Source organism: Gambusia affinis, linkage group LG16 (genome assembly GCF_019740435.1).
Source record: "Gambusia affinis linkage group LG16, SWU_Gaff_1.0, whole genome shotgun sequence".
NCBI classification, from domain to species: Eukaryota; Metazoa; Chordata; class Actinopteri; order Cyprinodontiformes; family Poeciliidae; genus Gambusia; species Gambusia affinis.
Window position 1 is genome coordinate 5,981,540 of NC_057883.1, and position 23,044 is coordinate 6,004,583.

Below are 23,044 nucleotides of genomic sequence, written 5' to 3' on the forward strand. Positions count from 1 at the left end.
TGAGTGTGGCAGTGGTCGTCGTTCAATAATTCAACACGGAGCCATTGGGAGTGTTCTGTGAAGCAGACACCGGTCGAACAGGTCCCACCTTCAGATCGGACTGCTGTTGCTAAAATAATTGTTTAACATTTCTGGGATGCACAAATTATTTCTTCCTGCTCTCTTTATTTATCGGCCGGCCTTGTTTAAAGGAACAGGCCTGGTCTTCATTCTTGTTTTCAGTTCTGCTCTGATTAATGGCACACAGCAAAATAATTTCCGTTGAAATCTTGAAATTTATATGCTATTATATATATTAACTATCCTCTCAAAATTTAAAGAGAATAAAAGGGAGCCCAGCAAACACATGGAAGAAAGTGAACCAATCAGATGAGACCAAAATTAAACTTCCTGCTTAAAACACAGCATCATGCTGTGGGCTTGCTGTTCTTCAGCAGAGAAGGGGAGGCAGGTCAGAGGTCATGGGAAGACAGATGGAACTAAATACAGACCAATACTGGAAGAAAACATGTTAGAGGCGGTAAAGACTTGAGACTGGGGCGGAGATTCACCTTCCAACAACAGCAGGGTTTACATCAAAACGCAAGTCAGATTGACCCGGTCAAAGTCTCGACATCATAATTCTAATTGTGAATCTGTGGGTTTAACTTCTTTCTAAATGTGCGAACCTTATAGAGACCTACCCTAAAGGACTCGGATGTAAAGGCAAAGAAACGTGATTCGACAAAGCAAAGTATCGACTCAATGGAGGCTGAATTCAAACACAGGTTGCATCTGGAAATTTCACGCCTGTGCACAACACTGGAGGGCAAAAAAGATGATTCTTTTTCACGCCATCCACAGTGGTAGAACAGTTCTGTTAACAAAAATGAGATCTGGGTATTACTTAATCTGGTGCAGAGACACCGCAAAGAAAACTAACGCTGGGAAAACGCCAAAGAACAACTCAAAACCACTGGTACTCTGCGTAGCTACACGTCACACAGACTCGTTGTCATAGCAACTGACTTACAACGCTACTAATGTATCGGGATTCAACACCAAAAAAAGACATGCAAACATTTCTCGCATGAAGAACAGGACATTCAGGTTCTTGTTCCAGATTGGTTGCTGCTGTGCTAATTGACCAGCACAGCGATGGTTGACTAGCTAATTTAAACACCTGTCATGATGATCTGCAAAAGTCGGCATGTAAGTCGCTTTTTTTTTATTTTTATTCTTTTTTTGTAACTGAACCGAAACACAGAATTCCACAGCACAGCTACATGTTGAGGTTGTCAAAGTCAAGCTAGCATAACTCACCTACTTTCTGCTTCCTCACTATTTATTTATTTCTTTTAAACTTTTTTATTCAGATTTTCCAGTGCATGTCACATCTCACACATCTTACAGACTACATGTAGAAATACACGTTATATTTTTAAAAAGGGTTTTGTTTGTCCAGGGTCTTAAAGAAAAGACAAGAAAAAACAATGATAACAGTAAAAAAAGAGAAATAAATGAAAAGAGAAAAAAAATAAAGTAAAAAGATAAAATAAAAATACAGAGGAATCTCCCATTCATTAATCGTAATTTCCATCAGTTGTGTATTGAAATGGCTCACTATTTTTTTTAATTAAGTTACTTGTTACAGTGTTGACAATTAATAGCAAAGCACTGCGTCGCCTTGTCTTTTATATATCATTTGTACATCTAAGATCTAGATTGTTATGTTGACAACTTGACAGCTAAAATTAGTGGTTAATGATTAATTAATCGTAGGTTTTTTGAGGGATCTTGCACGCGTGGCGTCACGCTGCAAAGTGTCTAAACTCACAACACATGTATGTGAACTTGTGGCTTTAATGTAACCAAGTGTTTTTAAAAGGTTCAGAAGGGATTGAATGTTTTTTCCCCATGTAATGCAGATGAACACCAGAAAGGCTGACGTGCAGCTGTAGAGTCTCAAAGTCCACTGATGTTATTTTCGGTCAAAATATGAAAAGATTTCACAGTTAGGTTGACTTCTTTCAACATCATTTTAAAATAACTGGAACAACTGGAAGTACCAACCTTCCAGTAAGTCTGCACAGATAAAGTAAAAAATGTACGCCTCTGATGATTCTGTTTCTGCTTTCCTGTGCCTCAATCTCTGCAGGTGAGTTATTCCCTCTTCTGTGACTCGTTACGTTCCTCCAACTTTACCTGATGTGAAAGTTCTGGATGTTGACGTTCTTGTAGGGTGCAGTTTTCCTCTGGCACCACAGCAGGAGGCCCTCTTTGGCCGACGTCTCTGTGGTTGGGGAGAAGGGATCATTGTGAAGTCGGACAGACCTGCAGCCGACCGACTCGGCTAATCCCCGTTTAGTGCTGGATTAAGTGGAGGTACAGAGAATAGGAAGCATCTGCAATGGCTCAGATGTTTTGTACTTTTTCTGTTACCGTCGGTTACAAAGCTGGGTTTTGTACTGCGCCGTTTCCACACTGTGAAATTAACCGCTCAAAAGAATCTCCGACTGTACAAATTAAGGATGACCAAATGGGACGTATTACTCTACGACTTTCACTGTAAGTTATGAAAGTACTTTTGCTATAATTTACAAAAGGCCTACAGACCGAGACAGTGAGTCGTTTTCAATAAACGACAAGCAAAATGAGCAACAAACAATGAAAAATGTCCCCCAAACCCAACAAAGAGACACAAACGCCTGTACATGAAGTAAACCGTCACAGTAATGGCTAACCGCTGCCAGGGCTTTTAAACATGTCAGAGCAAGAAATATTTCTCAGACACCACAAGCATCACTAGCATTTTTCAAAAATTAAAAACGCACATGCTACCTTCCACAGAAATGTCCTGGATGGCGAAGCGAAGGATAATGGTCCAGATCATTCCCAGGGTCATCTTAGCGTTACCGTCTACAATTTCTGAAACACAAAGGAAGCCGTGACAGTTTAGAATCTGCAACTTTATTAATATTATAGATTGCTGATTTGTTGAGATTGTTTCAATCTTTGGGTAAAAACCAGTCCTTTGCAGTTAAAAAAAAAAAAGAAAAAAGAAAGGTAAACATATATTCTATCTGTGAATTTCAAATGTATAAGCTATAAAATATTTTAGTTTTTTTAAAGGAGCAGTATTATGTGTCTTCTAGGCGCACAGTGCCACTTTACAGCACAGTCAAGTAACTGTGTTAATCATGACTTAAAAGAAATCTGACTTTGCAATTTACCACCTTAAAAGTGGGGCTCTGTCTCTTTAAGGAAACCCCTCCTGTCTTCAGAAAGTCATCACAATGTGGCTCCTCTATGAACCCTTCAACGTGTTTACCAGCGCTGCATTGAGAAATTTCTCCTATCAGGAGCTCAGTAGATGCGCAGTTCCACCAGGTGTTTGCTAATTGCTGCTGGCTAGTCTGAAGGAGCGGAGTAAGAAGAAGGGCTGCTCTGTAAAACGGGAGCTCAGACACTGCAGCTCTGAGGAGGAGCTACATCTCAAAGGCGGAGCTAAGTCCACCCAGGCATTTTGCACATCCGAATGGTTGCCATGGAGATTAAAGGACTTCTCGTACATGCATGGAAGAATCAAAGCAACGCTCCAGGTATGTTTTTGATGAGGGAGTAGCATTATAACATGATGTAAAGCTCAAACAGTTACATAATACTGGCCCTTTAAAACATTTAAAGACACAGTGCATGTTTAGCTCCAGGTCACAAATGGGTAATTAACTACCTGAATGTCCTGCAAAGAAAGAGGGAAAACTTATTACACTAAACACTGAAATCTACTTAGATCTATTTAGAAAAAGATTAAATAAACTGACATTTCAATAGAGCAAATTAGTCAAGCTAATATCACCAATATGGTCACCCAAATGTTTTTAGCCGCTCAAATTTGCTCAGTCAGGTGACTGCAGACAGAAATCCAGTGTCACCAGAGGAAACACGCGAAGCTTGGCCTGAGCGAAGCGTTGATTAGATGAACCGCAGCTGGCTGTGAAGGACCGGCCCTCAGTCCAACCACCTCTGTGCCGTCCACAATGAAAATCCCCCTTTACCAGGTCACCCTCTTTCGCCGGCCTCCAGATAATCGTATGTTTGTCCCGCTAATCCAATCGGGCTCGGAGCGTGGCGGCTCAGCCATGACGGATGAGCTGACTGCGTGATGCCAGTCAGATGTCTGGAGACGAAACGCGCCGTGAAAGGCGGCTCGCGCCGAATTAGCAGGCAGGAAAAGTGAAGCGCGCCGCTTCCTGGTGACACAGGCAGATCATGTTCAGATTAACTCAAACGAACAAGAGTGACGAGCAGAAATCCACCCAGCGGGATTTGAAACTGTACCCCTCCTCCGTCTCCGTTTCATCCCCCCTGGTCAGTTTGGCGGACCTGACCGTCATCTGGTCTCATCCCAGTGCTAAGGCCACAGCGAGAGGGAATGACCAGGGAGATAATCTGTCTGCAATGCTTGTCTGGTTTTGTGACATTGTAACAACCCACCTCTAGTTCCCCTCTAGTGAACCTTTACTAAGTTATGCTACTACTAATAATTAAAAACCTCCAAGCATCACTCGTCAATCGGTTACTGTGACTGAGTGTAAATGACAATTAACCCAATTTACAGTGTAATTATAAAGTATATGGCCCCTTACAGATAAATCCTGCTTTAATGTTACAGATCACAAACACATTTTGAAAAGCAAAAAAACCCCCAAAAAACCCTGGGTCATCAAAAAAGAAGAAATTTTAAAATGACATTTTTTCCATCCTCTTGGTTGTGGATTTTATTTCTTTTACAAATATATCATGATTAAGTGATTAAGTTGGTCAAAAATTGGCATTTTGGTTAAACAGTTTGTCAGAAATTAGCATTTTTAACCAAACAAAAAAAAAAAAATACATAAAAGTCCCTAGTAATGTAAAAGTGAAAATTGGTTTCTACAAAATAAAGACAAAAAAATAAATTAAATAAAATTTGGGCTGTCTCCGATTAATCGATTAATGATGTTCAACATTAACGTGACCAATCACCTTAATGTTTGGTCAGTGATTGGTCTTTTCTGACCAATCACCTTACTGTTTTGTACGTTTCATTCTTTTCTGACCAATCACTGTAACTCGGCTGAATTTCGACCAATCCCTTCCTCCCCTTCTATTTGAACTTCCTCTTTTACGACATCTCTTGAAAGTCAGACCTTTTTCTTTTCTTCTTTTTTTCCCTTATATTTATTTTTGCAAAAATCATTTCAAGAGATTCTCTAGGGTTTGTTTATACTGATAGAGTTCATGCTGCACTTTGCCCCCTGCTCAGGGCATGGCGTTATTCCTATTAACACCATTTGAAGAAAGTACATAAAGATGTACTTTCTATGTTTCTATTTGAACTAAATTAAAATCCTGTCTTTTTCAGGACGGCTATGTGCAACAATTTAAAGTTTTTTGCAAGGCCACGTTATGGGAAAAAATAAAGCCTTAAAAATATTCAACTTTGACCTCAAAGGTTTGGAAAAAGGTGTAACGGTTTTAGAAAAAAAAAAAAAACACACATTCTGGAGTGACTGCTTTAATTCACATTTTAAATATATGCTTCTGCACCGTAACATCAGATATTGGATTCTGCTCATCACTATGGTTTATAACCAGATCTAAACATCATTACACTTTGTATTTCTTAGTTAAATGGACATCTCTGTCCACACTTCACTCACAAAAATCAATTCTTGGCTTGTTGCCTCGTACTTATCTTGCTATATGTCGCCCAAACTCAGCAGTCACCACGCCCGGTACCCTCCGTGTGTTCACTCGGTCCGTGCCGATGACAGCCTTTTCTTACTCTGCACCATTACCGTTAAAAATTTTAAGATGTTACAGTCAGATTGACTGCGGTACCACATTACACTATATCGTCTCAAACCGTCTGCTCTGATATCCAGCGGGGAATTCAACATGCAGGTCAAAAATGTTGAAAAAAAAGAATGACAGTCGGCTTTTGGTTTTGTTCTTAACCGTTTCTTAATTATAACCGAAAGGCATTCAAAATTAGCTGATAGGAAAAATATTGTTTCATCTTTCTGAAGACATTATACTATCAGAAATTGGCACGGAAATGTTATTGAACATCTGACACAAAGGCAGGAGGTGCTGATACCTCAAATTAAAAAGGTCGACCCGGTGCTTGTCCAAGTGTGCCGCCACCCAGTCTGGCATTGGAAGCAGATGTCAGGGTTTTCTGGCCTGGTCTTACAAATATTTGCAAGTTTTAATGTGGAAAGGACATAAATGAAAGAGGAGGATTTTTGATCTTGATCTTGTAGTCTTTCTCTCTCTCTCTGTCTGAGTGATGTGGGGTTTTGTGGGCTGGAGCAGAGCAGGAATCAAAGAAGCAGCCAAAAGGCTCAAAATAACCTGGAGGAGCTGCAGAGAACCACAGCTCAGGTGGAAGAATCTGCTGACAAATATATATATATATATATATATATTTTTTTTTTTTTTCTGCTGACAAATATTAGCTGTGCCCTCTAGAAATGTGACCTTCATGAAAGAGTAGTAAGAATAACCTGTGATCTAATCTGGCATTAGAGCTGAATCCAGAATCATTTTCCATCTGCTTCACAATTATGCACTATTTCATGAAGTCTATGTTTGTAATGTAACAAAATGTGAATGCTATGCAAGGCGATACTGATTATTTTAATAGGTTATTCTGACAATTAATTGAATTAAAAAAATGTTACATTGGACAGATTTATAATTAATCACTTCTTCTACAATATCAGAAATGCATTGAAATGCAAGTAAACAGCAAGTAAACAGCTCAATTCCTTTTTTAAAATAGAAAATAAAGAAATTATTGCCTCAGATGCAACAGCATTCCTTTAGTGAACCAGGGGAAACTAGAATTGCCACTTGTGCAGATCTGGTTAGAACACGGTTTCCCCAAAGTGTATCATCAGTCTGGCGGGCCACCAGGCTTTACTTGAGCCCCCACCAGACTAAACATTGCTTATTTACTTAAGTCTTTTTGAAATGTTAGCATTTTTGTTTTGTCCGGTTTTGGTTTAATTGCTGGATTGTGTTGCTCTTTCAGCGAATGGCATGTTTTGCAGTCTGTATACTCCAGTAAGTGATTGATCGATTACTAAATTAGTTGATGATTACTTCAATAACCGATTCATCCGGATTAATCATTTCAGCCCTTCACTTGACACTTATGTGTTTGTTAAATTATCACTGACTGATTCAATCACATGCAGACATGCATCTCTTAGATTTTGGAGCACATGAACAGGACAAGCAACAAAAAAAATAAAGCAACTGTCAGCAGTTTTTCATGGATAAAAAACTCAACCTGATGACATTGAAGCCTGGATTCGTCAGAGTAAGCAAAGCAGTTTTCCTCAACAATCCCACATGGTCCACGTTCAAGCAACTCGACACATTTGCAGTTCGCCGCGGGATTTGTTGCTGCAGCATTAATCCCATCCATCCTCAAACTCAAGAAAACAAACCGTTTACTCTTTAAAGCAATTTGCTTCAAGGAACCCGTGAAAATGTTACCCGCTCGAAGTGAAACGCAAATTCTGTCATTCCCCCAACGTGTGAGAGGACATGTGCCAGGCTGTGACAGTAGGCGGCAGGAAGGAAGTGCAGCATTTGTGCAGTTAAAGACTTGCTGAGCCTCTTGTGGCAGAAAGATGGACGTTATTTGCGCTAAACGACGAGGAGCCTCTGGGCTCCTGAGGGGGATTTGCTGATCCTGAGATCTACTCTAATAAAGTGCAGCGAAAGCAAAAGCGACACCGCCATAAGACTTTGCAGTTTGCAGTAAGGATCTCATTAAACAGCACAGCAGCCACCGGCCCTGCCATGGTAACGAGGGAGAGAGAGGGAACATTATACAGGACGATTTGTTTTGTTTCGTTTTGTTTTTACATCAGAACAGTAGTTGTGGATTTGTTTGGCCTTATTGGTCATTCGTGGACAATCCTCGTCTCTCTCTCTGCGGCATCGCTCACCTTCTGCTCCGATAGAGACCAGCTTCACTCCTTTGCTGGTGATGAAGTTGAGCGCTTTGTTGACGTTGGAGATCTTGTGGACTCTCATCTTGCCTCTCTCTGGTTTGGCCAAGCGTTCACCTGGAACCAGAAACGCAGTGCTGATGACGACACGGTTCAGCTTTCAGGGCCTCAGAAACAAAACCAGGGAACTGTTCCCACCTAGTTTTGACTACAAATGTCTGCCAGTGTTGATTATAAAACCCAGTCCTGTTACAGAAGTCTAAACTAGAAATGAGAAAATAGATCGACTTGAAAACACAGCCTCTACAGATGCATCTGAATAAACTGCTGTACCATCAAAAATGTTGATTTATACTATTCAAATTGTATATATTATGCGGAATATTGCAAAGAGAGCAACATATTCAAAGCTTTTATTGATATTAAGGACTAATTTTTATTTTAGTAATGAATTATTCTGAATCGAATAAAAACTGTCCACATTCTGCCGACTTTTCATCTAAACACTTGAGCTCATTTTAGACTCTATTAGAAGCATATTACAAAATATGAAGAAAGAAATTAAACTTTTCAAAAAAGAAAATAAAAATTTAATTTCCTGAAGTGTCAAAACACAGCATTCCTTTTGTGAGAGCTGGATCGTCTGTAGCAAAGGATGCATGTGAAGCTAAAAAAAACAACAAAAAAACACCTAAAAACATCAACAAGAGAAAAGCTCGGCCCTTTCTGCTCGACTTAACACTACTGCAGGCTGATCGGTCGACTGATCGGTCGATTGATCGAACAACAGCAGAAACACATAAAAAGAAACGTAAAAAAATTTCTAAAATATAATAATTCTAAAAGCAGCTGGTGGCAGCACGGTTTGCATCCGGCTAATCCTGTTCGGAACGGGTCTCTCCACCTGAAATGACCTCCAGCAGCAGCATGAGCTTCAGCCCGTCCCGAAAGTCCTCCTCGATGTTCACGATCTGCGTGCCGGCTTTTCTGAGGTGAGAGTTGCACCAAGCTGTAAAAGTCTGGAGAAACAGAAAGAAAGGAGGAGAAAAAAAACAACCCATCAGCACGCTCGTCTACCGCCAGTCAAAAGGACTCTGGTCTAGATCAGAGGACGCTGAGATTTGGGCTGTAACTAATAATCGATTCATCTGATGAATAGCACAGTCTGCAGATCAATTAAGCCTTTTTATAGGCTCTCTTTCCCTTTTTATAGAGAGAGATTTCTCAAGTACTTGATTAATCATAAAAATAATCGATAGAGTACTAGATTCCTAAAATATTCTTTTATAACAGCCCTAATATATTTCAGTAGTAGTTCGTTAAAGCACTCCTACAAATTTTTGCAAGACCCCAACAAGCTTAAATTGTTTATTAAATTATTTTTTGTATTGGACCAACTCATCGTGTCGTAGGAAGCAGGTGTACCGAGCTGCTACTCCGCTCTGAAAAGATCTGCGGCGGTGTCTGCGCCGCCCAACGGGAGCTGGCACGATGAGCGCCGACCCTGCTGCGAACGCCTTTTTATGAGTTCCTGAGTAAATTACACCCCGAGTCTAAAACACCAGGCCGCATGTTTCCAGCCGGGAGCCGGAGGAGCGGAGCCAGGCGGCTATGAAAGCCAGCACTGTCTCTCAGAGAGGCCTGCCTTCCACCGTTGGCCGACGAGCGCCGCTTTTAAAAAGCCACCGGAGAACGGGTTCCGCCATGAGATCACGGTTAAAGACGGAGAGCGGTGAGGTTCGCGTGGCCATCAGTAAACTCAACTGGGGAAGAGCTGGGTTTCAGATGTGTGCAAGCCTTGTGGCTTTTGAGGGGTGGAGGGGGTTTACCAGTGAAAACGCTTGAGGAAACTCTCTGGATACTAGGCAGGATCAGAGGGGGAAAAACAGACAGATTACATGGTGTGTTATCTTTGAAGGCACAGCTGACAGAAATAGAGCAGTGCTGGAGAGTTTTCTGCAAACACAAACACACCCCACTTATGATTTAAGTCAGGCTCCAATGGGAAAAGAGGTACTCAATCAATAGCCTATTAGAAGCTTGCCAATTATATTAAACTATTAAAGCAGAGCCATCAGCGGTTAGTGTGGATACCGTAGAACAATCTAATCAAAGTATTGAGACAGAGCTGACCGCCGGTCATAAAAGGTCAGGTTCATGATTAAATTTCTCCTGGTCAGCATGAGTATCTGTTGCAAGGCCTTCACCGAGTACACAAAGCCTGCCATATAATTGAGAACGACATCTGCCAAATCATCTGCCACATTTACTCCTGGTAAGGATTTAAAGAAACGTCTCATGCCAACTTTTACGCACAGTAGAGAATCTGTGTTGCCGTGGGCATCTCTTCCACAAACCTTAAGAACATCATTAGAGTCAATTTAGCGTTTCCAAAAGATGTTAATGGATGTAAATTACATCTGCTGATACGGAGCAGGTCTACTATATGAGGAAGTGTTGTCTAAAGTTTTGTTCAGCAGCTTAACAATGTTGGTTTTGGCAATAATATGGTACAATGCATATAGTCACAGGGATTACAATAAAAAAACAACTAAAAGTCCCTAAATTCAATAGAAGGTACAACAGTAACCAACCCTAAGAGAGATTTCCTGTTTTCTAGGGGAAATTAGAGACGACTACAATCTGGTGTCTTAAAGTCATATCTTGTGATTATTTCACAGCGGTTACACTATAAAACAGATATACAATCACTTCAAATCACAGGAGGTTGGTAAAATTCACGGGTTTTAATAATTGAAGACTGTCCAACACGCCATCCTGTTGTCTACACTCGTTTCTCCTTGGTCATGAGTGGGGTGTTTATTTGTGTTGCGAGGTGTATGGGGGGTGGCCGACTTCTTCCTGTGGTCACCAAGCGAGAGACAATCCATCACAGGGCGGCACAGAGACGCTCCGTACCAACAGCAATGCATAAACATGTTGTTAGACAAGTAAAAGAGTGCCTTTAGCAAACGGGGAATGTGACTGTACTTTCTCAATGACATTTGCCATCGATTTCCTGTGCAATGCCACTTGATTCTCATCTCCCTCCAGTGCTCCGTCTGGGATTTCTCTCATTGAGCTAAATTCCTCAGGATGAATTTCATTTTGGCCTACTAGAGAACAGAATAAAGAGTTGTGAATGATGACATCGAGTTGTTGCACACTTCTCTCTTCACAGTTGAGGACGGTTGTTTACAGCACACGCAATTTCTGATAAGCTTCATAGCGTACGTTCCTTCACAATTGCGCGAGCATATTTCAAACATCACGACCAGATGGTAGAAATTGGGTAAAACCAGTTCCAAATGTTTAATATTTCAGAGTCGACACTTCCAGCAACCAACTGTTTCTCAACAGCCAATTGTCCAGACTCTCTGTGCGATGCGAAGAACCAGAAAAAAACACTTTTGTTCCATGAAAAGGTTCATGTGGCTGAAATCTTTGAAATAGCAGGATATATTAAACAAAAACCTGGTAGATTCTCCCACAAAACTGAAAAAAAAAATGGGTATTTCAACAGGGTAATGATCCAAAGCATAAAGACAAAACCTGTGGGACGAACTAAAGAGAGAAGAACAGGGACAATTCAGAGAAATTACAAAAACAAGGGATGGCCACAAATGATTTAGTTAAAATATGTTAACATGGGATTTTTAACAAATGTCCTCAAATTAAATGTTGGACAGCTGTTTGAGTTAGTGTCCCGTTGCATTCAAAGCTCATTTTACAAGTCTCTACCAGGACACCAACATATCTGTGCTGTAATTTATTAAAGTGCACCGTATGCAAAAATGAACCTGCTTCATATCAAAGGACACTGTAATCTTTAATGAGACCAGACAGACGAAAATTACTCAAGGCTTCAAGTCACAGCTAGTAAAGAACATAAGCACTGAGAAAACAAGTAAAAGTTCACAGAAGGAATGTTAGCTCGTTAAATGTGCTGAAAGGAGGAGTTTGGCTCTCTCAGGCAGGATGACAGGCCTCCTCTCCTGAAGAACCAGCCACCGCTCCTGCAGTTCCTCCAGCTCTCTGGGTCACTGTGGAGTTTGGCAGAAGCACACGGCCCAGGCTGCCAGCCACCTGCGGCGTCATATGACCACCAGACATTAAGGCCTGCAGTCCCGGGTCCTTCAGGTGTTCTGCATTTCTCTCATGACAAGGACACGATTCAGAGTCTCTGCTCTGCCAACCTATGTGAAAAGTGGTCCTAAGAGACTGAGTTAAAGGTGACCTATTATGCTTCTTTGAACAGGTTAGGATAGGCCTGTGAGCTATTCAAAACATGCTCATTAAAATTTTTTTTTTGCTGAAAATTATTTTCCGCAGCCTTCTGCACAGCCAACAAAAATGCAGAAAGTGGTTTCTGGACGGCATGTCAACAACAAAGCCCTTGTCTTTTCCGGCAGCCATTGTACAGCGCATAGCCAAACGTGCAGAAGGTTTACTTGGGTTGCTAGGTGACAGGCTAGGCTTCACTGGGATTGCTAGGTGAAGGGTAGTGTCTCTGGATGGGCTCTTTGCACCTCAGCTTCCGCGTTCAGGGAAAAGCGGCTCAATTGTTTCCGATCTATTGAAAATGGCATTTTACACTCGGTGCTTGCAGGGCTTGTCCGAGGTAACAATTAATGATGTACATCGAGCCAAAACCCCAACAAGTAGGCTGGAGAAAGGTTTTAAGATGTACGCCTCGTTATACGTTCACAGATGCAAAGGTGAGTTTTACTTTTGTGATTAACATTAGCTTTAGCTTATGCTAGTAGGCAATATTCTCTGACATTTTCTTGTAAAAATGTGCTATTTAAGTATCTAAACGTTTTTCATCCATTCTAACGAACAATGTTTTACCTTATTTTCAACTATATTACCTGCGTTTATCGTCAGAGACCAAGTAATGGGGGACTTTATGGTTCGGGCTTTTTGCTTCTGAAGTATGAATCACAACAAGCCTGTAGCTTAACAGTAGATCAGCTCTGGTGTCAGAGTTCTAGTTCAGCTGACTGTCCATGTTCAACGTTGTTGTTTTAGAAAAATATGGCCGTCTTTCTTAAGGTCTCTGTGTTACTTCGTTTTATTAGTTTTGCATGCTTCTTGTGAAGCAGGACGGTGTTTACAGCGGTGTGTACAGGCAGATCAGTTGCTCCTTTACCTTCTTCTTTAGGCTGCAGAAGCTGATCCGGAGTGAAGTGAAGGCTGTCAACTTTGCTGTGCGGCGTTAGCTTTAACTGGTAGCGACGAATACTTACAAGTCACCATCTTCTTAATTCAGGATCGTTTGGAAATCCATGAAAACTTAAAAGCCCATTATAGTAGGAAGACAACAATGTTTTTAGTATTGCTGCATTTGCTTCTGAAATACGACTTTGTCTTTTCTAGCTGTCACTGTAACTCAAAGCGGAAACAAGGAAGCCGCATTTGAGCATGTGGTTGTGACGTTATCGCGGCCCGTTAGATCTGTTTTTGAAACAGCTTATTTTTCTAACACTAATAAACATTAACTTTATTGACAAAAAATATCTGCGTTTTTTTGTTTTTTAGCGCTTAGGCTGTTTTGTGAAACAATAGGGACCATAATGGAAGTACAAAGACACGCAAAATGTGAATTTTTCACAATACCAGGAACTTAACCAGACAATGCAAGCAACATCCCAATGTCAAACTCAAACTCTGAACGGTTTTAAGTCATCATTATTTGAAACCAGTTGAAATAAAAACAAAAAGCAAGCAGTCTGCTTGTACCCACCAATCCAGGCTCAGTTTTACAAAAGCAACAACACTGTGCCTCTGTTACAGTAAGCAGGAGTTTTATGTGTGTGGCTAATCTGAAACGGAAAGCAGCCTTTTTGCAGCAAATCCTGGTACTTGACATAATAAACCCTGACAATCCTGTGCAGTTTTTGTCCCAGACTGCTGTAGTGTGGTTTAGCAAGAGATCATCAAAATGGAAGACCATTAGCTGCTGTAGCAGACCGTAACACTGCGGGCCCCCTGAGAGCTGGGTTTTCATTAGCTCTAGAGAGGCTCTGGATGCACTAAGCAGAAGACGATGCTGGGGGGTTCTCATCGTTGCGAGTCTTGATGTGTAGAGATGAATCAACGCACAACATGATGCATCTCGCACTCCAGCGCATTGCTGCTAACATCTGGGACAAAAAGTCCAAGTCAACAGCTGGCTCTCGCCCTTTCTAAAGATATTTAACGGAAGAGGATCTTTCAACGCTTTGCTTCACAGGGCCTGATTAGAAACCACAGAACACTGTTCGGTGTAGAAGCTGCTACTGTGGGAAGAAGACTCAAAGTTTTCTTAGTATCATTAAATATGTAGAAAGCAATTTAAAAAGGAGCATATATTGTCTATGAAGACATACTGGAAGGCTAAACCGACAAAGATAATGCAGTATTTTAATTCCACAGTAGAAAAAGCCATATAGTTTCAGAAAGTAGGTATAGGGGGGGGGGGGAATATCGGTATTGGTATCGGTTATCGGCCAAATGAGTTTTAGTATATTGGCATATCGGATATCAACCAAAAATATTGTGCATCCCTAATTAGGATGCTGGAAAAATGCTTTCCAAACCCAAAACATCACTGTCAACAATGATAAATATCCAAAATACTGAAAAATGACAAAAAGCTGTTCAGCAATCATAGGAAAGGTTTAACTGCTGTAAAGCCAATAAAATAAATTCCACTGATTATTGAGAAGGATAAAAATAATTTTCTACTTGAAAGTTTTAATTAAAAACAGATTTTTTTTTTTTCCCTCAAAACTGACACCCTCCACAATGCTTTACTATTGTCATAATAGAGCTTCTTGGTTGAATGGAAATAATTTTAACCCCAAATCAGCAATCGGTATGAATAACTTTGAGCTGAACTGTATGTGGAAATAATAATAATAATACTTCACCAACTGTACAGCAGGACAGAGGGTAAGCAGAGCCATTAGCTTCCATCTTTAAAGTGTCTCTCTGTGTGATCGTCGGTGCCTCTGGATCAGCAGCAGGATGCCAGTGAAAGCCGATCACATCAATAGAACAAATGGACCTGAAAACACATGTGGGCGTATGGGTGGACACACCTTAAGACACCAAACTGTCTGATGTCTGAATGACGGATGCAGCAGTGTTAGTGCAGCCTGTGAACTCCATGTGTGACTGTGTTGTCCTCGTAGTGTGTGTCGGTACAGCATGTGCTGTGAATGTCGGAGCTGTTAGCATGTCCTGCAGGCTGCTCGCCGCCTGAAAACAAAGCTTAAATGCTGCAGCTTACACACGATCCGTTTCTGCTCCAGCCGTGTGCCATGTGATGGAGCGAAGCAAAAAGCAGAACAGCTGCTTCTCTGAAGGAGCATATATTTTCATTTTGCATCCTCTTTTTCTCTGGTCCCAGCCTCCCAGAACAGAGGCTGGCTATAAAAACAACAGGGGTGAAGAGAGGAAGGAACCTGCTCAGCATCAATTTTTGGGAAAATTGTCCGTCAGCATCATTAAAGTCAATGGGTTTTTTTGGGGGGGTTTTTTCTCCATAGCAGCTAGCTGAGGCTCCAGCAGCAGGAACATCCTTTTACTGCTAATTAGAGAGAAAAAAAGACCGCAATAAATTGAATAAGATGCATCTTATTTGAAGCACTTAGGCAGCTACTGGATTTAACTCACTCTTCTTATTTCACTCAGTTCACTCTCAACCAAAATGTCAACCATGGATCACCTGAATATATTTGATTTCATGGATACAAACTATCAGAAAAAGTGGAGTCACTGTAAGGGGTTCCGCCATATTTTACAAGACAACTTCAACTTTCAGTATCTGACAGTTGTGTGGTGTAATTTTGTCTGCTTGAAAAGACAAAACAAATCCCATAGATGTTGATCTCAGCAGTGTTGGTTTATCACTCTATTGCAGAATAACCTGCAGTTTTAAAAATGAGAATTTTATCTCCACGCAGGATTCCAAAACCTTTGTGTTAATTCCCAAGATCTTGTTATTGTTAAAAACAAAACTGCAAGTCGCTCCAGCGATTTATTTCCAATTTTTGCTCCGCTTGTGTCTTATGTTCGACTCCAGCCGATTCTTCAACAGGAAAACTGCACAGCCCCGATATCGTGGAGAAAGTGGAACGCGCTCTATGTCTGAGTGTCCTTGAAACGGGTAAACACTGAGGAGGACACGGCGAAGAGAGATACGGTTTAAACCTTCGGTGACACTAAGCAACACATGTAACGCAGAAGGCTTGTCGAGCAAAAGACTCCAAAACCCAAACCAAGCCGACCTGAAACTATTTCACACAAATAGTTTTGACTGCATTAACTTATAGATAATGAAGCGCTGCTAGATGCTGACCTTGTTGTTGATTGCTACCCACAGAGAGCCTCACCCAGTAATTTGGAGTGACCTAGTGTTTAAATCCTGCTTGGTTATTTGGGGTCGGTCAGTGGTGTATTGTGATTCCTGTATCAGCTTCATTCATACCTGTGATGCAAAAACTAGCATTAATCATGTAAAATACAAATAAATTTACCAGAGGACAGAATCCTCTTCAATTGTACTTTAAGGTACAATCAAATTCATGTGAAAGGTTTCTATTTGAACTATTTGTAGTCTTTAGGGGTGTATTAATATTTTTGCAGTGCCAGCCAGTTGGTTTTATCACGTGACTTTGCCTGGAAAAGTAAGTCTAAGCTTATAGTGTGAGCAGTGCACCTAATATGATGGTGTGTGTTTTACGCTTGACAATCTGTATTTACGGTTGACACTTAATTAGAATGGAGGGCTGCACAGTGGCGCAGTTGGTAGAGCTGTTGCCTTGCAGCAAGAAGGTCCTGGGTTCGATTCCCGGCCCGGGGTCTTTCTGCATGGAGTTTGCATGTTCTCCCTGTGCATGGTGGGTTCTCTCCGGGTTCTCCGGCTTCCTCCCACAGTCCAAAAACATGACTGTCAGGTTAATTGGTTTCTCTAAATTCTCCCTAGGTGTGAGTGTGTGTGTGAATGGTTGTTTGTCTTGTATGTCTTTGTGTTGCCCTGCGACAGACTGGCGACCTGTCCAGGGTGAAACCGCCTCTCGCCTAGAACGTTAGCTGGAGAGGAACCAGCAACCCTCCTGACCCCACTAGAGACAAGGGTGACCAGATAATGGATGGATGGATGGACTTACTTAGAATAACTACACTACTGGCTAACATTAAGAAAACCCACTACTTTTGAATATTTTGTGGTGTAATACATTTGGTGCTCTTTAGAAAAAAGAAATCGTGACAAAACACAAAAATTTCACAGGTAGCTTGGAGTTTTTTTACATAGCACTAAGATAAGGATCCATTTTACCGTTTCTTAATTACTCTGGACTTTCTGACCATCTGTAGTTCAAAAATAAACGTGACTTAATTGCAGTAAACATCCAAGTTATTTTCTAGATAATTCTTTACAAAATGTTATTCCTGAAAATTTTGTACTTTTTTTTTTTTTTTTAGCTAATCTCAGACTTGTGTCTCATTTACAGTCGTTAAAAATATTACGAATTTTCAACGTTAGAGAATATCTACGCTTTCAACAAATATATTTATAAAATTGTTCTTGTGAGGAGTTTTTAACACTGCCATACAGTCATGTGAATCATTTCTAAGTATTAGCCGCAAGCAACACCAACTTCCATCCTCCTCAAAGCTTCTTATCAGTGAAAAACTAAAGGGCGATTTTAAAGTTCTCAGTGACGATGAACCAAAAAACTAGATAAAGACGATGAACAGTAAGGAATATAACTTAACATTTGTGAGACCCTTCTTTTCCATTTGCACAAACACAAAAATTGATATTTCCAGTGCTTTTTTGTCATAAGGAGCATAAAAGCTCCAATACACAGACACTCCAGACTGGCAGGTTATAGAAAATAAATATAGGTGTTTTTTTGGGGGGTTTTTGTGATCTTGTGACACGTTTCCTCTTGATTGAATTTCCTGATTGCACAAAAAGAAAGATAATTTACTAAGGACTTAGTCTACAGCCTACTTTTACAACATCAGTTTTTTTGTGCAGATGAACTCGCTGCCTCCCACCTGTCACTCTTCTCCAGCATTTCTCTCCTCACGCCCCGCCTCTCCATTATTCAGCCGCAGTTAGGAAAATATTCCCTACCTCTCTGCCAGTACCATATTAGTACAATCGTTTAAGTGAAAAGAAGAAAAAAGGCCCAGCTCCTGAGTCCAAGCCACTGCCACTGTCCGAACACAACGGCAGGCGGACGAGTTCAGGGAGGAGAGGAGAGGCAGACGTCGCTGGCAGAGTTTCCGACACAGGAAGGAGGTTTTCAGGTTTTCAACACTGCAGTCGGTTTCTCAAGCCTGAGCTTCCAACTCGGAGCCTCCCAAGGCGCATCGAAGCCTCGCCGAAACTGCTAAAGCAACGTCTGAGATGATATTATTTGAATGTTCTGGCCAAAACGCCTGACTAAAACGGTAAAACAGGACGTGACCCCTCCAAAGCCTGGGTGCCATTTATTTTTATAATCTAGTCCACAGCTATAAAACGACATCACTGCCCACAACTGGAGCCGTAAAAAAAAAAAAAAAAAAGGCGCTAACACGGTCGAGACGAGCTGAAAAGCAACTGCATTTCTGTGCATCCCAAAGAGGTAAAGTATCCCGTTCCCTCTCCTGTTAAGTCTATTTATGCTGCCTCAATTTCACTCTGGGTTGTGTGTGTGTGTGTGTGTAGGTGTGTGTGTGTGAAAACAATGCTGTGAGCCAGGAAAAGCTGAGCTGCTAACACTTTGCTCCATCCAAAACTCCCAGATGATTTTGCGATAAGTGATGAATTAGAGCGTCGAAGTTCACCAAACAAACGAGCCTCGCAGGAGTTTGATGAGATTTAAAAAGGCTCCTTCGATGAAAACAGAGTGACTACAGAGAAAGTTATGCTTTTCTCAGGGGTGGGTCACTATTAAATGATAAGAGATTAAAATAATTTAGCGTAAAGTAGTACTGGTCTGGAATGAAAATGCTTTCAGAGAAGTTCAAACCAGTGTCCGATGTAGAGGATCAGGTTTAAATTCAGTTCAGTTACAAAATTAACCACCAGGTTTTATTTTATTCGGCATAAAATGCTGTCATTTTACAACTTGTTATTAGATCTTTTGTGTTTTCAAACCTGACGACGCAACAGAAACTCAACAGAGCATAATCCTGGCACTCCTTGAGATGCTGAAAGTCAACCTCTACCATCATCTTTAATAAATATTTTTGAACTTCTCAAAGGTTTTCTTGATAACGACACAACAATAAATCAATTACCAGCAACTTTCTGGTCGGGAAACTAAAGAGGTAGTACATGTTCTGTAAAAAATACACATGAAGAGAGGCGTTTTAGAAATGCTCGACACGCTAACCGTGATCATTGCTAGTGTAAGATCGGTAATCAAACTTCACCAACACGTGTCGTCTCGGTGAAGATCACTAAGAGCAGAAAAGACAGAAAAATATTTATGATCTTACTCTTATTTCATAGTTTTTCACCGGAAGAATCAGATTTAGCTAAAAAAAAAAGAGCATTAATGGCCAATTTAACACTATTAATGCGTCAGAAACGCATCGTACAACCAAATCACGGCGCACACTGCAGTCATACTTAACAAAAACATGCACTTGATATTTTGACTTGTCAAACTGAAGATGAATTAAATTAAGGGGAAAAAATGATTTCTATTATAATTATTGCAGTAGAGAGCTCAGTAGAGACCGTCACCCAGAAAGCAGACCGGATGAAGCCGGGCCAGGAGCCAGCATATTGAGATGCTCGTTACTGCTGTTTTCACTTAGGAGGCACCGTGGGGAAAAGAGCCAAACTGCTGTCTGAAGCCTCTGCAGACTGCCGCTTCTTGGCTCCATGCATCTGGCAAGCAGAGAGGCTTTAAAACACTAAATCCATTCCAGCAAACTTGAGTGGGAGGCAACAGGAAAGCTAAAGCCAGAGGAAGGAACGGCTCCGCAAAACAGCCGGGGATAAGACCGTCAAGACGGAGAGAGCGGGACTCATTCGAACGTTCATGTGTGATCAAATAACTTGAAGCCAGAAATAGATCGTCTCCGTCCTTAACTGATATGCATGATGTAATTGGACAGAGAAAATTAGGTTGTTACTTATTACGGCAATAAAAACACAATCTATCCTACAAGCAAACATGAGCTACTTGCCATGGCGGCGTTAGGGAAGAGACCTAATGAAGGGAAACATGAAAACCTGGGTCAATATTAACATCCAATATCAATCAAAAATAAAAATTAAAAAAATCTATATTAATTTTATAAGTGTATAAGTATATACAACTATATAATTTTCAGGCCAGTCCTGATAAAGACTGCAGATATTAATATCTGTATTGGTCCTGACACTTTAAAAGAAATTCTAGATTTGCTAATGTTGACAATGTGCCCAATCCATAAGGCCAGATCTGTTCAGTGTAATTCTATGCTTATGTGCTCTGAGTGAAGTTGTGTTTTATTGCTTATTTTACAATATATTTAGAATTCCTCATTGTATTTTCTGAAGTTTGTTGCAGTTTATTTTTACATGTTTTTGTCACTTTCAGATAATTTATTTTCACATTGGCTGTTTTATTCCTAATTGCACCGACTGAACAAATTAAAGTTGAATTGTTTTTACGTTTGATGTCACTTGTGAAGCTGTAAGCGTGCTGTGCCGGTGCAGAGTTATCAAATAAATTTGTAATTCAGAACATTTATGCCTGTGATTGAAAAAAAAAAAAAAAAAAGAAGAAGAAGAAGAAGAAACGTTTTAAGTCAATTCAGCGATGTTTTTCTGTACCGGATTGTATTGGCTGATACTAAACTTTAGATATCTGTATCGGTACCGGAAGTGATAGAAGAAGATCGGCGCGTCCATCCCTATGAAGACTTAAATTAATCCGAGAGAGTAACCATTTTAGCCTTCTCATACTGTTTCGACCAAATGTTAAATATTATTTGCAAATAAAACCGACAAAAGAAAAAGCTGGATTGTTCTTCTTCAGCAGCCATTCAGACAAACAGATGTAAACAGACCAAAAGTGTTGGACCAGAACCCCCGCAGGACTGAAAACTAACTTGGCAGATTAATAAGCGCCATGGCTCCATCCGTCCTGCTCAGTGAGTCACCGACTGAAACAATATGACCTTTCTGCCAGCCCAAACCGGTGGAGCTGCAGTCATCACACAGCTCTTTCTCTAAAACAGAGGGAAGACAGGAGTCAGGGGGGCTACCAGCCAGAGAGGGGAGTACGCTGCGTGGGTCAGAGGTCATCAGCCATGACCTCTCTGTCTCCTTTCTCTAAAGCTCAGTGGAGTATAAAATGTGACTGCCCACACAGATATTCAAGCAAACGCTTGCTCCAAAAATACTGAATGGAGCTCAGCTGAGACGACCAGGCAGATGTGTTGAGTTCGTTTTCTGTGGGGAATTTCTACTTCCTCACTCCTGCTGCTCGCTTCCCTCTACAGACCTTCAAAAAGTCTCTTTTTGTCCTTGCAGTGCATCTAAACTTCTTGCTCTTCCTTATTTGACAAGTAAACATATTTTTTTATTTAAAATGTATTCTAAAAATTGGGTTTTAACCAAAATTAGATGGTTTTTAGTTTGATCCACCCCTGTAATGCAAACTGAAAAAAATCCTGTCTTTAACAGATTCTTGAACGCAGCAAACCTAAGCTCTACCAGGGACAAACTAACAACAACCCTCTTCGGTGTGGAAGGTTCTTACAGTGGATTTCACTTTGTTGAATTCAAAGAGGACCAAACTGATTCACAGCTGACTTTAGCAAACAGCAGGAAAGCTAACTTTGTAAACCAAATTCTTTGTTATATTTTGGATTTTTAAAATTTTGTTCTGTAACAGAACTTGGGGGAATCAGATAGAAACCGTTTGGATAGCAGCCAGTCAAAGTAAAACTTCTGATTAAGTTATGCTAATGGTAATAGACAGAGCTAATTACTAATGTAAGATGCTAAAGAAAGTTTAAAATATACATTATATTAGTATTACATAGTTTCACGTTATATTTTACAGCGACTGCTCTTCAACAATCCACAGTGTGATGACAATTTAGCTGCTAATAAAAATAATAGGCCTGGAAATTTGAAAATAAGACAGAAGCCCAGTAGGTGGCAGTAATGTACTCGAAGGGTGTTTCCCCAACATTTTATGCCTATCATAACATCTCTATGCGAAACACGTAGTCACCAGCGCTAACGTTAGCCGTCATCTTCTTGCAGACTGTAGTCAGCCCATAACATCCCAAACAAAGGGAAATAGAAGTAGATATTTATCTGACATGATCATAAAAATTTTCATGTTTAGTTACTAATTCAGTCCTCAACCTAATTTATTTGTCTAACTTGTGAAATGTCAATATTTGAGCCAAAAAAGAAAAAGTGCAACCACTAATAAATTGGCTAAACAAAAAGATTAAAGCGAAATCACAACTTGCTACTAAAATTAGTAGAAATATGTCAAAACTTTACAAAAAGCAGGGATCAGAATTCAGCTACAAATCTCCCGTTTGGTGCATTTTTATGAAAAAAATAAACTCCCAAAGTATCAACATCAAAAATTCCCGCAAAACCCAGAAATACTAATAAAAACAAGATCCAAAGTTTAAAAAAATAAATAAATAAAAGGTCTGGACTGTATCACAATGGTCCAGCTGTCCCTGCTGGCGGTGAAGAGGAAGGGGTTTTCCCAGCAGCTGTGATGAAGTGTGACAGTCTCTCAGGTGCAGTCTCCATCCAGGCAGGCACTCAAAAATACACTGTTACTGCAGCAAGAGCTGAATCAGCATTGTCATCCCATTACACTTATCTACTGCCTTGGCTGCTGCTTCAGCACATGTGTGCAGGGGGGCGAATGCGCCGCAGAGCTCAAAGGAAAGCAGCAAAACACGAGCCCGGCTGCATATTAGTCGATGCATGTGCAAGAAGCGCAGTCTCCAAACAAAGCCGCCTTTGTGACCGGTCCGCTGATTATTGACTCTGTTTTGGCCCGAAGCGGCCACCGATGCAT

The 23,044-nt window shown here is 40.7% G+C and overlaps 1 protein-coding gene across 4 annotated transcripts in view; it reads right to left on the reverse strand.

The window, feature by feature from the left end:
- The window catches only part of actn1 (actinin, alpha 1), a 63,067-nt gene that overhangs the window by 20,566 nt on the left and 19,457 nt on the right, over positions 1-23,044 (reverse strand). For all 4 annotated transcript variants that reach the window (XM_044142295.1, XM_044142294.1, XM_044142293.1 and 1 more), the window contains exons 2-5: positions 8,899-9,013; positions 7,992-8,111; positions 2,821-2,907; positions 2,185-2,272 (exon numbers count right to left, since the gene is read on the reverse strand). In XM_044142295.1, the coding sequence (XP_043998230.1) occupies positions 2,185-2,272; positions 2,821-2,907; positions 7,992-8,111; positions 8,899-9,013 (410 nt within the window). The remainder of the gene's footprint in view (positions 1-2,184; positions 2,273-2,820; positions 2,908-7,991; positions 8,112-8,898; positions 9,014-23,044) is intronic.